The 14644-nt window shown below is 41.7% G+C and overlaps 1 protein-coding gene across 1 annotated transcript in view; it reads right to left on the bottom strand.

Annotated features, from left to right (window-relative positions):
- Positions 1-14644, bottom strand: part of CIT (citron rho-interacting serine/threonine kinase) — a 1473679-nt gene that overhangs the window by 1440270 nt on the left and 18765 nt on the right. The window contains exon 2 of the mRNA XM_086942878.1: positions 11673-11785. Within this exon, the coding sequence (XP_086799004.1) occupies positions 11673-11768 (96 nt within the window). The 5' untranslated portion in view covers positions 11769-11785. The remainder of the gene's footprint in view (positions 1-11672; positions 11786-14644) is intronic.

Raw genomic sequence — 14644 nt, 5'->3', positions numbered from 1 at the left:
CATAAATATATACACAAATATATATATCCATCCATACTAATAATATAATAAAGAGAGAGCCCAAACCTTTGAGGCGGGTAATCTCAGGAACCACAACACCAATCACAACACCCAATACAGCGTTGGAAAGGGCAGTTGCAGCAGAAGTACATGGGCTATGAAGACGCCCACCATATACATTTAAAAGGTAAAAGAACCGTGCCAGCAAAGTAGTCCCTTGTGGGCGTGTCTGCGTTGTGCTGTGGGCGTGTGCTGGGGGAGTGACAAACACTGGGGGGGTGTGGTACGGTCCGCCCTTCATGCCATGTCTCATAACATGTGCTGGGGGCGTGGGAGGGCACGGGATCACGGAAAAAAAAGCGAGCGTTGTGTTCAATATTTCATTGTTTTTTCTTCCCAGGTTCTGTACATTCCAGCTCCAGGTGTGCTTGCACAGCGCTCCCCTTTACACTCTAAAAACTAATTCCACCCTGCTCCCTTTAAATACCCCTGCATCCCATAATCATAACCCACCCTTACACCTTAAAATACCCCAACACCCTTAAACACTAACCCATCTTAACCCTATAAATATACCCTGTACCCCAAATCCCAAACCTATCCCTAAACCCTAAAAATACCCCTGTACCCCAAAACCCAAACCTAGCCCTAGCCCTGAACCCTATAAATACACCTGTACCTCAAAACCCAAACCTAGCCCTAAAATTCCCCTGTACCCCCAAAAATAGCCCTGAACTCTTAAAATACCGCTGTACCCTAAAACCCAAACCTACCCCTAAACCCTAAAAATACCCCTGTACCCCAAAACCAAAACCTAGCCCTGAACCCTGAAATAACCCTGTACCCAAAACCCAAACCTAGCCCTGAACCCTAAAAATACCCCTGTACCCCAAAACCCAAACCTAGCCCTGAACCCTAAAAATACCCCTGTACCCAAAACCCATACCGATCACTAAAACTACCCCTGTACCCCATAACCCAAAACTATATCTAAACCCTTAAACTACCCAAACACCCCAAAACATATGTATACCTCAATACCCCAAAACATATACCCCTATACCCATAATTACCTTATACAAACAAATAAAAAACATGCTTTTACCATTCATGCATTTACAACGAATTTCGTTGTAAATGTATGCGTGGTAAAAGCATATAAAATGTAATGCCATGCGTTATAATGGCATTGCGGAGTCATGGTACTTTCCTAATGAAAGTATGCGGAGTGATGGTATGCGGAAAGAAAGTTGCGGAATTATGGGTGTTTACCCTCCCCCGGTAAGTACATTGGTGGCACAGTGGCTCACATCTCCAGCAACATACTCCTATTTTTTTCACCACCCATTTGAAAAATGCACAGATCTCTCTCATTGATGGCCAGCACCGACATACACTTTTAGACACATCCCGCCACAAGTTCTAGAATTGCGAAGTTTAGAGCTGGGGAGCTACGTTCGAATCTCGGCATCAGCTCAACATCCTGTGATTCCAGGCAAATCGCTTTGTCTCCCCATGCCTACCACAAATGAATGTGTTCTTCTGTAATGTAACTTGTGCTCATGCCATGTTGTCGAGTTCGCGCTATATAATATTGCAAGGAAAAATAAAGTAGGGAAACTCTAGTACACACACTACTGAACGAGCACTCTTAAGGGCATCAGCAGTGCACTGTGAATCGGAGCGTTTCACAGGCCTTTCACACATAAGAAATGCTATCAAAACGAAATCCTACAAAACAATATACTACTGGCTGTCAGCAATTCATACCCGGGCAACGTCGCAGGGGTTTGCTTGAATTAAGGAATGGTGACACGGACCAGAGGCCCACCAGAGGGCTGTGAAAATTAAATGAACATTGGCAAAGAAAATTGTGGCGGAAAACGGACCCCACCTGAGGGGATACAATTTGGAACTATCACTCCCAGCATGCTGCTTACTGGAAAGCACATGGTTGATGGTGAAAAGACGTGATGGTTCATTTCTGGTTTTCCTTCCTGCCTGCCCTATGATTAAGGTGCTGTAGGCACTGAAACGCGTCAGGGATTTGTAATTAATTGGACCGTCATTTCCGTTTCCTGCAATTAAAAGTTCTGTGAACCTAACCTCTGTGGAGTGCATCTTCAAAGCGCGGAAGCTTTTTGGGGATATATGGATATATATATATATATATCTATATATATATATATATATATATATATATATATATAGATATATATATATATATATATAGATATATATATATATATCTATATATATAGATATATATATATATATAGATATATATATATATATATATCTTCTGTGGTCTCCTTCAAAGTGTGGTTCCTGTTTGTTGGATTTGTAACGGCTTTCCCAAGTCGTGAAGGAGACACGCCGCCGTTGGCGGTTCCGCTTCGAGCATCACGCTGATGTCGGAATTGAGGAGAAAAAAACCGATGCTGGCGCTTTACAGGGAAGCGCTTGCTTTGAGCTCTGTATGGCAACTGTAAAGCGGGGCAGGCGTCTACCAGGACGGCAATATCAAAGACTATGGATTAAATTGCATTGAATGTCAGCGCACCCACTGCGGTAACATTAAACGCGCACTACGCATCCCACAAGGCCACAGTGAAGGCCACGCCTACCAGGTTGGGATGAGGATATAAGTGTGGCGTTCCAGCGCCTGCATTCCTGCTGATAATCACGCCGCTGAGGAAGGGACTTTGCATCCTGAAACGCGTCCGGCTGTTATGTGATGAATTGGTAATCCTGAACAAGACTTGTGCCAGCAAGCTGCCATAATGCAAAATAAAGAGCATATCTTTCACCTTCTGTGGTCTCCTTCAAAGTGTGGTTCCTGTTTGTTGGATATAGATATATATATATATATATATATATCCTCAAAACACGATGGTATCCCACAATGAGTTGCACACGACACAGAGGGAAAGAGTACCAGCCTTTATTGTCGGGTATGGATGTCTCCTTGTTGCGAGAGTGAAATGCAGCTTCCCCTGTGCCTGACGCGTTTCAGGTTTCCCCTTTCTCAAAGGCTGCCGGGAAGATCGTGCGAGGTGGGTAGGCACTTCCCCAATTAATTTCTTAGTCATGACTAATACAGCGAAATACTGGAATTGTGGGAAATGTAGTGTCCGCTTATTCATCCTTCATTACGGTGCACTTATCACTGCGATCAATTGAGGCCCAAAGTGAGCCCCCGCAAAAGTGTCCATCCTCATCCCATGCCACTGTTCCACATTGAGGGTAGTGAATCCAACCTCGTGGCCCCCTTAAAATCCTGGGGTGGTGCAAACTCGGCAGAAGGGCATCCGCCTTTATCTTCAAAACACGATGGTATCCCACAATGAGTTGCACACGACACAGATGGAAAGGTTACCAGCCTTTATTGTCGGGAATGGATGTCTCCTTGTTGCGAGAGTGAAATGCAGCTTCCCCTGTGCCTGACGCGTTTCAGGTTTCCCCTTTCTCAAAGGCTGCCGGGAAGATCGTGCGAGGCGGGTAGGCACTTCCCCAATTAATTTCTTAGTCACGCCTCTAATTCAGCGAAATACTGGAATTGTGGGAAATGTAGTGTCCGCTTATTCATCCTTCATTACGGTGCTCTTATCACTGCGATCAATTGAGGCCCAAAGTGAGCCCCCGCAAAAGTGTCCATCCTCATCCCATGCCACTGTTCCACATTGAGGCCCCCTTAAAATCCTGGGGTGGTGCAAACTCGGCAGAAGGGCATCCGCCTTTATCTTCAAAACACGATGGTATTCCACAATGAGTTGCACACAACACAGATGGAAAGGTTACCAGCCTTTATTGTCGGGTATGGATGTCTCCTTGTTGCGAGAGTTAAATGCAGCAGTTGTGAGTTATTATACCGGAATGACATTTGGGGGCCCACTGGAGGGTGTTTTAATGCTTCATTACTGCTCAAACAATGATTATTCACAAAAGGGACTCACTGCAAATAATGACTTTCTTTAAATTGGACTCAATATCCCAGCATGCAAATAGGCACTAAGAACAACCCACTGGGGGTAACTGCATGTATTTAAATTAACGAATTTGGAGCACCTGTGCGATTATGCAGAGCAGCCCAGGAAGAAGAGGCTGTGTCCTCGAAACGCGTAGGCTGAAGAAATGAAATTTTACTCGAAATGAAATCCCGGTCTCCTGTGAATAAAAGCCTGTTGGTGACAGCTGCTGTGTGTGCATCTTTAAGCTTTCGCGCCTTTGGAGTAAACAAAAAATAAAAGAAAAAAAATATATTATATATATATATATATATATATATATATTATATATATATATAAAAAACATTTCTATGGCAAAATGAAACCCCTCATTTTGTTCCTTTGCAAATTAAATGTTTTAAGTGTTAACACTTTATTCCAATCAAGATGACTTCAGGTGTGCCATACTTTTGTCATAAGTAAGACTGTTAGTGCTCTAGTTGTTCTTTAGAACACTCTGGGACATTCTGTCACTGGGCTATAGTTGGGCTACATCTGGCTGATATTTGGGCTACATTTGTTTTTTTGTCTCTGGTGGCCATCTTTAGGCTACATCGGGCTACATTTGGGCTACATTTGGGCTCTAACATATATATAGTCCAATGTAGCCCAATATATATTTTTCAAAGGTAATTTTCGTAAAAACCACTGGAGCATATATCTTGAGACATAGCAAAGGCACATCGGGCTACCAGTCCCTACAATTTTGCCAAGTTTTGTGGAAATCCATTCAGCCGTTCGAGCTAAAAGTGAGTCCAACTGCCCTATGGAAAACTCAATGTTAAAAACACGTTTTGGGACCCCCCTTTTTTCTCGGCCCCCGCTTGACGAAACCCCCCCCCCCCCCCAAACTTTATGGGGACGCTCAGAAACAAAATATGCCATTTTCCTGAAAATTTCAGCCAATTCCGTCCATGAACGCCAAAGTTATTCAACATAGGATTTTTTTTAATAGGGATTTCTGAAAATTCTAACTATATATACCTACTGACAACCGCCAGTAGGTAATATATATATATATATATATATATATATATATATATATATATATATATATATATCCAGGGTAAAATGAGAAAATTCAGTAAGTTCAAATTAAATAACAACAATGAATGAACGGGCTAAGCAAGAACAAAAATAACTTTTTAAGACCTCACGGTATACAAATCAATATTAGATAGTAAATCAATATTAGATAGTAAGATAAAGGCTTTTATCTTATATGTGCTCTTTTAAACAACTTTTCACACACTTAAATCTTATAATAAATTATTTTGGTTGATTTTTCACTAAAAGGAACATTACTGTCGATAGAGGCTTCTTTCGACAGGTAGGATTTACTACAGTAATAGGAGGCGATTAGAATTAAACCGAAAATCATAGGTAGGGAACCTATATGGAACTTGGAATACAGTGCAAATTGAAGATTTACTTCAATATGAAACTAGGGATAACAAAAGCTAAAAATAAAACTAATGCAATGTGCAAAATTATAGGATTCAGCTGTATTGGTTTTATACAAATTTTAATAGATTTTATGTAGTATATTTAAATTATTGTATAGGAATATATATTTATCAAACTTATTTTTTGCCTATTTAAAATGTATGATAGTATGTATATATATGCACTATTTTGCACATAAAATCAAAGTTTGCACATGTACATATGAAAACCCTGATATTTATACTATGAAGTTGGAAAATATTTAATTTATTGCGTAATGTTGCACATGATCGTAAGATGTACACGCACATGTAGAAGTATGGGTATTTATACCATAATTGTGAATTGGACAATTTATCACTACAAATCAATTACCATGAAGATGTAACGAATCAGGGATCTAGGATGTACATACTATATCAATTTACATCTGTGCCTATTGAAGTAAATTAAAAGAAATTGCACTGTCACTTTAACACAGCAAGAATTGAAAATAAATGAAGAAAAAAAAGTGTTGGTACAAAAGCAGTCAGGTGACTGACTCACGTGATCAAGGCACTTTGGTGCCGATATATATATATATATATTCTATATGCTCCGGGATCCCGCACATGGGGGGGGATTATTCATAGATTATGACTATTGCCGAGTATCCCATGGATGAGAATTTTTTTATTTACCCATCAAAAACAGTAAATAAAAAAAATGTTTAGATGAAGAAGAGCTTTTATTTATAAAGCAGAAGGACCAGCAACGATTTGCTTGCTGGTCCACAAAAAAGGACCCCAGAAAGAATTGAGGGGGCACCAGAGAAGGGTAAGGGGGAGGAAAGGAAGAGAAGAACAGGGGGCAGGAAAGGAAGGGAAGCACATGGGACAGGAAGCAACAAGGAGGGTGGAGGGGAGTCGCAGACAAAGGAGAAAATGGGGAGGCAAAGGGAGAAGCACACGGGTAAGAAAGCAACATGAAGCATGGGGAGAGAAGCTCACAATGGAGACAGCTGGAAAACACATGCAGAGTGTAGATTACTATGGACGTACTCTGAGCCACAGCACAATACAAATGCAATATAATTTCCCAGTTGTTCCATCCAGCCATCAACATATTGAGACGTGGTCTTATTAATACAATGGCATGAATTTTGGCAAGATAAAAGAACGTGTGCCGTTTTGCAGTTGTCACTCTCATTGAGTGCTTAAGGAAACAAGCATTTGCAATGCAATAGGTCTCGCATTAGGAAAGTTTGAGCTATTGGTATTGTAAATGACAATTTTTTTTATTTATATGTGTTGATTTTGAAAATAGCGAAATTAATAGCTTTGTCATTTACAATGCCAATACTTTTAACTTCCGCGAATGTGACACTTATATCCTTTGTAATGCAATGTGTTGTATTTACGTGACTTAAATGTATTAATATTACAAATAAAAATTGCTTTTAATTTTTTTAAATAATTAATACTTAAATAAAAGTTATTGTAATTTATAATGGCAATACCTTAAACTTTTGTAAAAAACTTTTGTGAAGATTATGTTCAGTGTATTTTATTGTGACGAAAATCCAAAACAGAAGTGAAATATTAGTACACGCAGGAGGAAGCAGACACCGTGCCTGGCACAGTTCGTGGGGACGACCAAAACGAAAGGGCATCCCAGAGCCCTCTGCGTGATGCAAGAGGAGGAGGGGCAGTTGGAATCTGTCAGACAGGTTGACACTGGAAGCCTCCATGTTTGCATGATCATGTTCTCTCTCTCTCTCTCTTTGGATGCAGGCAATATGGATGGGCAAGGTGGCCATTTAAGAAGCACCTCATTTGAACTTTGTTTTATGGATACCCTTTTCATGACTTCAGTTTCGTATTAGTTGAAATGTTAGTTTCAGTCCTATGCCCTGTATATCTTTGCATTTAGCTGCTCATAAAAAGACCAGTTTAGCTTTGCCTAGCACATAGAGTCCGGTGTCACAGATAGCCCTCCTAGATGCGATCCTCATTCCTCTTTTGCCTCCATGTGTTTTCCTTTGTCATGTCCCTAGTCCTTAATTCATTTTCCTTTCTACAGCCACTTTGCCCGAGGCCAAGTTTATTTTTTTCAAGAGAGCTCTTTAATGGACATCTCTTCGCGTGTATGCACTTACCCTCGTAAGATAGCACATCTGTCTTCTCAAACAAATTGGACTAACAATCACTCTGGTACAGTGACCGTGTTTAAGGCTGAAGGTCCTTGCATGATACGAAAAACGACGATTTGCTGCCCGTAGTCAACATTTTTCCAGCCTGTCCTATGTTGCCCCTCGCTGTTATTGGCAGTCTGCAAGTCGATGAGAGTGCACTGGAGTTTTATAGGTACCACTAGCAAAGCACCAGCGTTTGCTGGCCAGGAAGTCGCTGAGAGAGTACGCCCACATATGATGGAGCGACAGCTGAACTGCCCCCTAGTACCAGGCTCTGGGGACACTTGTGACACTTGATAGTCTTGCAAGGGGGGCACTCCTTTTTACCTGTACCTCCTGGTGACAGAGTTCACCAATTCTTTACATATAAAATGTATTCACTCCCCACTAACTGGGCCCTTCACTTTCCTCTACATAGATGTACTGCATAATGTGTCTGGAGGTCAGAACCTGTAAGTATGGTACCCTTTGCAAGGACATACTACATGCATAACACAGGGCAGATGCATCTTACTATAGGCTACACATCTACACTGTATCTGGCAAAATGTTCAACAGATACTCTGCGTTTTACTCTTTTCGAACTCCGGCACACCCTCAGAGGTCAGGATTCTGCTTGAAGACCATTTCCGACCTTATTTCTGCAATGTGTCCTGGCACAGGAGTTCCATGTCCAAAGAGCGAAAATGCAGTCATTCAGGAATAGGATGTACCATGTTACAACGCATACCATTACAACTACCTACTGTTACAACGCGACCATTACAACGCATACCATTACAACGCATAGCGCTTTGAGGTGCTGGATAGTGGTAAGTATAATTTACTATTCTAACTCCAGTCCCCGTGGACCCTAGGGAAGGTGTTGGATAGTAAATTATACTTATTCCCTATCCTAGAGCGCCCCCCAGCGCAATGCGTTGTAATGGTATGCGTTGTAAAAGTCGCGTTGTAACAGTATTGCGTTGTAACAAATGTGTTGTAACAGGTGTATACCTCAGGAATAACCAGCTGCTTTCATCTGAAAATAACTAGATATTAGCCTCCTTGACAAAATCATGGGGTGAGCCATGTAAGGTAGCTTGACCCCTGTTGGTTACCTGCCAAACCTGACCTTTAATGTTACTGTTACATTGACGTTATACTACTAGTGTGGACTGCAAATGTGCATTGCCTAACAAGCCACAAAATGGGCTACGTGACTACCATTAAAAGTCTGCAGTCTGGCAAAAACAGCATGCCACAGAAAGATACAATCTCAAAATCCTGTTTCATTTATCTGCAACAGCCATCAATGCGGTTCCTTTAAGTGTGCGCGCAGAATGCTCGATAGCTTTTTCTAGGTTGATGAAACCGATGTGACGCTCAGAAAAAAAGAACCAGTCGCGTGCACAGCTCCTGTTTTGTGTTGATCGCGAGAGTGCCGCAGCGCTGCCCGCGGCGACCCGGAAGCTCTTGGCCGGCCGGCCAATCTGCTCGCGGCCGACCGGAAGTCCCGCCTCCCGAGGTCTGCGAGCTGCCGGCGCATGGAGCGCCTTGCCGTCCGGTGTAGCCCGGGTCCCCAGGAGGGGGCCAGGGAGAAGGAGGAGTGTGGTGCCTGTTGCGGGGCTCCTCTGACCTGAGGGAGCCCCGATTGAGAAGAGGAGACGCGCCGTGAGGAGCCCCGCCGGAAGAGCGCAGTCGGTGAGTGGGGCCCAGGGCTGATGCGAAGTCTGTGTGTGCCTGTGTGTATGCCTGTGGGGGAGGGGAGGGGAGGGGGGAGAGGGAGTGTGTGCGCGTGTGCGCGCGGGAATGTGTGTGCGCATGCGTGACTGTACGAATGCGAGGCAGGGGATAGTGTGCCTGTATGTGTGCCGTGTGCATCGCGCGCCTGTGCGTGCGTGCATGAAGAGGGGTGGGGGCTGCCTGTGTCTGTGTGAGAGCCAGGGCTTTGCACCGCGCATGCGCAGCTATCAGACGCGCGCTCCCGAGGTGAAATCTGACAATGGGAAAGCGCGCGTCTGATTGCTGTCCACTCTCCTAAATACGGGCAGCATAAGTTGTCGAGCTGATGCATTCATGCTTCGCATGAATGCCACATCAGCTCGACCTAAAAAGAAAACAAAGTAATTTCCTAAAAGTGAACAGTGTTTATAACACAAGTAAAGAAGCTATGCTCCAGGGGGAGGGTCAAACACAAGGTGGACCGGGGATAAAGCCATCAAATAAGAAGAAAGCAAATGAGAGTGACAAAGCCAACAACCTGTAAGCCCACTGTAGTTTCTTGGTAAGCTAACAATAGATTTTTTGCAACCTGACAGCTTGTGCGGTCTAGTCATAAAAACATAACCCTGTCACAAAGTGTAAATCAGAGGAGGGTGTCTGGGAGAATCGGAGTGTAGCATGGAGTTCAAGCTGACCTGAGGGAAGCACGACTACAGACATCTTAACAAGGGGAAATAGCAGTGGGTCATGGCCTGCTCCGACTATGAATGCAGAAATCATGCATGTTCCACTTAGTCAATGGCTGCTTCAGCAGACTGTAACCAGTCTTGCGCTTACCCAAAGAAACTGAAAATAAGTTCCCAAAAAAAGTTGCGGAAAATGCACAGCTTTACATCGGAAGAGACAAAACATTGCCCAGCGCTGTAAATTCTGCCCAATCAAAATTACAAAACAGAAGACAATTTACATTTACGTTTGTCAATGTCTTAAACACTACCTCTCAAAGGCAGGTACATCAGTTATCACAATAATTTGATTCAATTGCTAATTTATAAATTATGCCAGTGGTAACGGCACACATTCAGAAAATTACTTCTATAAGTCAGTGTTGCCCAGAAAATTGAAGCAAAATAAAGAGCTTGTTAAAAGGCTAAAAACTGAGTTAGAAGAAAAGTAATCTAATATTTATTCTGAATAAGTAGGGTTACCTCCGTTGAAGAACAAACTGCAACTAACTCATTGCCTTGTGCAAGAAACAGAATTTAGCCCATTGAAGTGAACAGTTTTGCTTTAACAGAAGTTTAAAAAATGACAAATCCGACATGGACCAGAAATTGGCAGAGAGAAAAGCTCACAATACAAAAGTTCAGTAACTTTGCAGCTCTTTAAAAAAAATCTGATCATGTTCAACTTTATAAATAGAAAAGAATTATGCTCTTAGCGATTGAAAAGCAGTGTTTTTGAGGTTAGGTAACTGATTTTGGTTTAGAATATAGTGGTTTGATATGAATGAATGTTTTAATCCTAAATTGGTATCTGTTAAAATTGTCTACAATGCGGATGGACTTAATTTATATTTTAGTTACCCCTGAGGAAGGGCATCATGCCCAAAATGCATTGAGTGATTGTCTTCTTGGTTAACCAGGATGTACTGTTGATTCCATTGAGCTAAAGATAAAGCCTGGATTAGCATGTCTTAAGCATTTGAAGCTTGGAATAACGTCACCTGCGCTGTAAATTGGAAAAGTAATGAAAAATGTGGAATAAATATGGTTTACTTGGACTCACTACGGTTGCATGTTTCATGACCTGAGTAACTTGAGTCAGTATTGCTGTGCAGCTGGAAACTAGTGTGCTATGTAGTACCAGCCTACTTTGGGAACAACATTTGTGCTACTGGGACAGAGTACATGTGAAGCTTGCACGCAAAACTTTTGCCTTTGAGCATCTTTTATAAAGTTGACACTGTGTAAAATCGGTGTGCATTCATTCTTACACTTATGAGATGGTTTATAATTAGGGCTCCCGGTTTTATGGTATTACATTTTTTCACATTTCCATCTCCATTTATCTTTTGCTAATTGTATCTGTATTTATCCATATTTAGTTTAGGTTTTGTAAAAAATAAAGCTGAAATTAGTATATTTCCACACTTATTTAACCAATAAATATGCACTCTTGCTTTCAAAAAGTAACCCAATTTCCATTTTCATCCACATTTAAAAATAAATTATGACAAGAAAAAAATGTTTTCTGTCTGTATTTATCTGTGAAAATCAGTAAAAACGGGAAACTGGGAGCCTTATTTATAATATGGACCATGTGCATATAGGAATGGTTACCTGGAACAGGAGATTCAGGCGAGCAGCACGGCTGGTCAGAGGCTCCAGGGGGACAGAATCGCCTGCATTTCTGGGGCCACACTTAAATTTCAACATTGTTGGTTGCTAGTGATCTGGAAAAAACAAAGGAACTCAGTCAAAAAGGGGATTAATAAAAAAAACGTCATCAATACTTACAGAAAACAAAGCAGCAACAATAAACTGCAGTTTAGCACACACTGTTAAAAACTACTATAGCTTGCCCCATCAGTTCATAAAAACTCAGCAGAAATAACGTTCCCTACCAACTTCAGGAATTTCTTAAGGGGAAACAACATTTACTATAGAGCAAATTTGAATGTGTGCCACTAAAGTTAGATTTCCAACTCTCCAAGGTAGAAAGTCGTGTGGCTCCTCTTAAAAAGTATTGCACCAGGAAATGTGGTACTAAGGGTCATAAACACAAAAGCAACGGCAGGTTGCAAAAAATGGGTAGCAAGGTGCTAACAGTAAAGAATGTAACAAACCAGCCAACAAGTAAGGTCATACAATTCCATATTGTCATGTGTCAAAATCAGACCTAACTCATGAATATTAATGAGGGAGGTGGCAAACTGCAACTCGCTACAATTGGAGACCATCACTAGGATGGTAGCCTGCTAGGGGCAGCAGACCACTAGGTCTGTGAATGCTTTTTAATAAAAATGTTGATTTTCTAAATGAAGCCTATTTGCCCTAAAGGAACACTGGCTGCGTTTGAAGAAAAAAAAATGTACTTTTGTTTTACTTGTTTTAAGTTTACTAGAGTGTTGGTAACCAATATCTGGTCAACAACACACTTTTTTTATACTTCACAAAGGGGAAAGGGTTCCATGCTTTGCAACTGGATTTCAATCATAAAATATAGATACCGATCATACTGATTTAGTATTTAGAAGGAAATCCTACAACATGCCTGTTCCACTCACTAATAAGGTAGGGGAGTCGCTATCCCATTTTAGTAGTCAGTACAGGTTTATCAACTCCTAACATGAGATTCATATATATGAAACAGTATTTTTGCGTTCAAGAACTCCAAATTGGAGCATTTGTGACAATAAATATAGTGCGTGCATTTGGCCCTTATTTATAAACTTCCCATCTGTGCGCATCCATTTATATTTATTTAAAAGTCAAGCTGCAACTTGTATATTTCTGCTTTTATTCAACTGATATGGGCACACTTGCACTTAATTCCCGATGGAATTTAGTGCTACAGGAAAACATACGATGTATTACTCATATGTATATATTAGCATTGCAGTATCAACACAAGCACAACTCCTCCTTTTTAAATCGTCTCTGGAAAACTTTGCACAATTAAAAAAAATGTTTTTTTAACTCCCTTGTCTGTCAGTCGGAACAGTCACTGTCCTGGCAGTCATGATTGACAGCACACACAAAAAATATACTTATTCTATTTTTTTTCCTCATTGAAACTGAAAACTGGGAGCTGCACTTAAATGCACAGACTTTCGAGACTATTGCCTCAAGTTTTACAGCAAACAACCAACACTATGTTGTCGCTGGAGGATTTTCGAACATTGGGGGCATATTACCAAGCAATAGCGATAATTATCGCTATTGCTTGGTTAGAGACAAAAACATTACCGCAGAGCTGCGGCGATTTTTATCGCAGATAGACCTAGGTATTACCAAGGTTTATCGCAAATGCAATAAAAATCTGCCGCAATGCATGAATATCGCTGAAATGTCAGCGAAATTCATGCATTAGCGAGCTAATGCTCTTGTCATGTTATCCACCTCCCATTGGATAACATGGCTAAGAACTGATCAGGGCAGGTGTTAGCTTTTGGAGATTTTCGCGCTTAGCGCGAATATCTCCAAAAGTTGGTAATAGGAGATAGTGATGTTAGCAACTGTTTCCAGTCGCTAACATCTTGGCACGCCCACTTTGCATGTCATTAGTGATAAATATCACTGACATGCAAAGTGGGGCCCTAGATGGTCGCCATCTCCTACTAGCTGTTGCTAACTGGTGTTAGCGACAGCTAGGTAATAGGGAGATAATTTTATCTCCGCTTTCTTGGCTTTTAAAGCCAAAAAAGCGGAGTTAAACTCCCTTGATAATATGCCCCATAGTTCTCTATAAAAAAAATTTTTTAAAAAGTGGCTGCCTGAAAAAAAACTCTATGCTCCACTTGATACTATTTGGGGTCTTCAGAAATATAAAAAAACAGCTTTTAATGAACCTACACAATGTCAGGGATTCCATGTGGGTTATAACGCCGGTCATGGTAAAGGCGGGTTTTCTGTACTAGAAACTCAAAGGTAGGCAGGAACGTAACATGAATTTTCTAAACCTAAACTGTGTGCAGGAATAAACTCTTAAAGACATTCGCCTGAGATGAGCTTGGACATTTCATACGCTGGCTAGAAATTCCTCACTACGGTAGACAACGAGGCAGGCTTTTATGTTAGGTTGTCTGCACATTTGGTATTTTCAGATTACTTACCTTTCTAATATGTGCCTATGCAAATGCCCTCATTACAATAATCGTTCCCTTACATTGAGCATTGGTAAGTGTATAAACAAGCATTTGCAATGCAATCGGTCTCGCCTTTGGGACCTTATATGTATTTAGCTACGTAGCACATTAGCCTGGGTGCTGAAACATTGACTGTTTTTTAACATGGAGGGAAAGTAAGTACCAAACTGCGTGACACACCAGGTATGGGAACAAATGGAGAGAAAGATGGGGGGCGTGGCTTGTAGCCGTTGGAAATGGCCGCTGCCTAGACAAGCTCCCTCCCTTCCGCGGCTATTTCCACTATTCTACGCCATCAGAGTCAGAGTGCTGCAGTGCGAAGGTGGGGGCTTGGCTTCCGAACCCCCTTGTAACCCTCTGGACCCCCTGACAGGGCGACCGCCTCCCGGGAACGGTCCGAAGTCGGAGGTGCTCCGGGGAGGAAATAGCAGACCCGAGGTGCGG

This window comes from Lissotriton vulgaris, chromosome 11 (genome assembly GCF_964263255.1).
Source record: "Lissotriton vulgaris chromosome 11, aLisVul1.2, whole genome shotgun sequence".
NCBI lineage: Eukaryota > Metazoa > Chordata > Amphibia > Caudata > Salamandridae > Lissotriton > Lissotriton vulgaris.
This window is presented reverse-complemented; position numbering and strand designations above follow the sequence as displayed.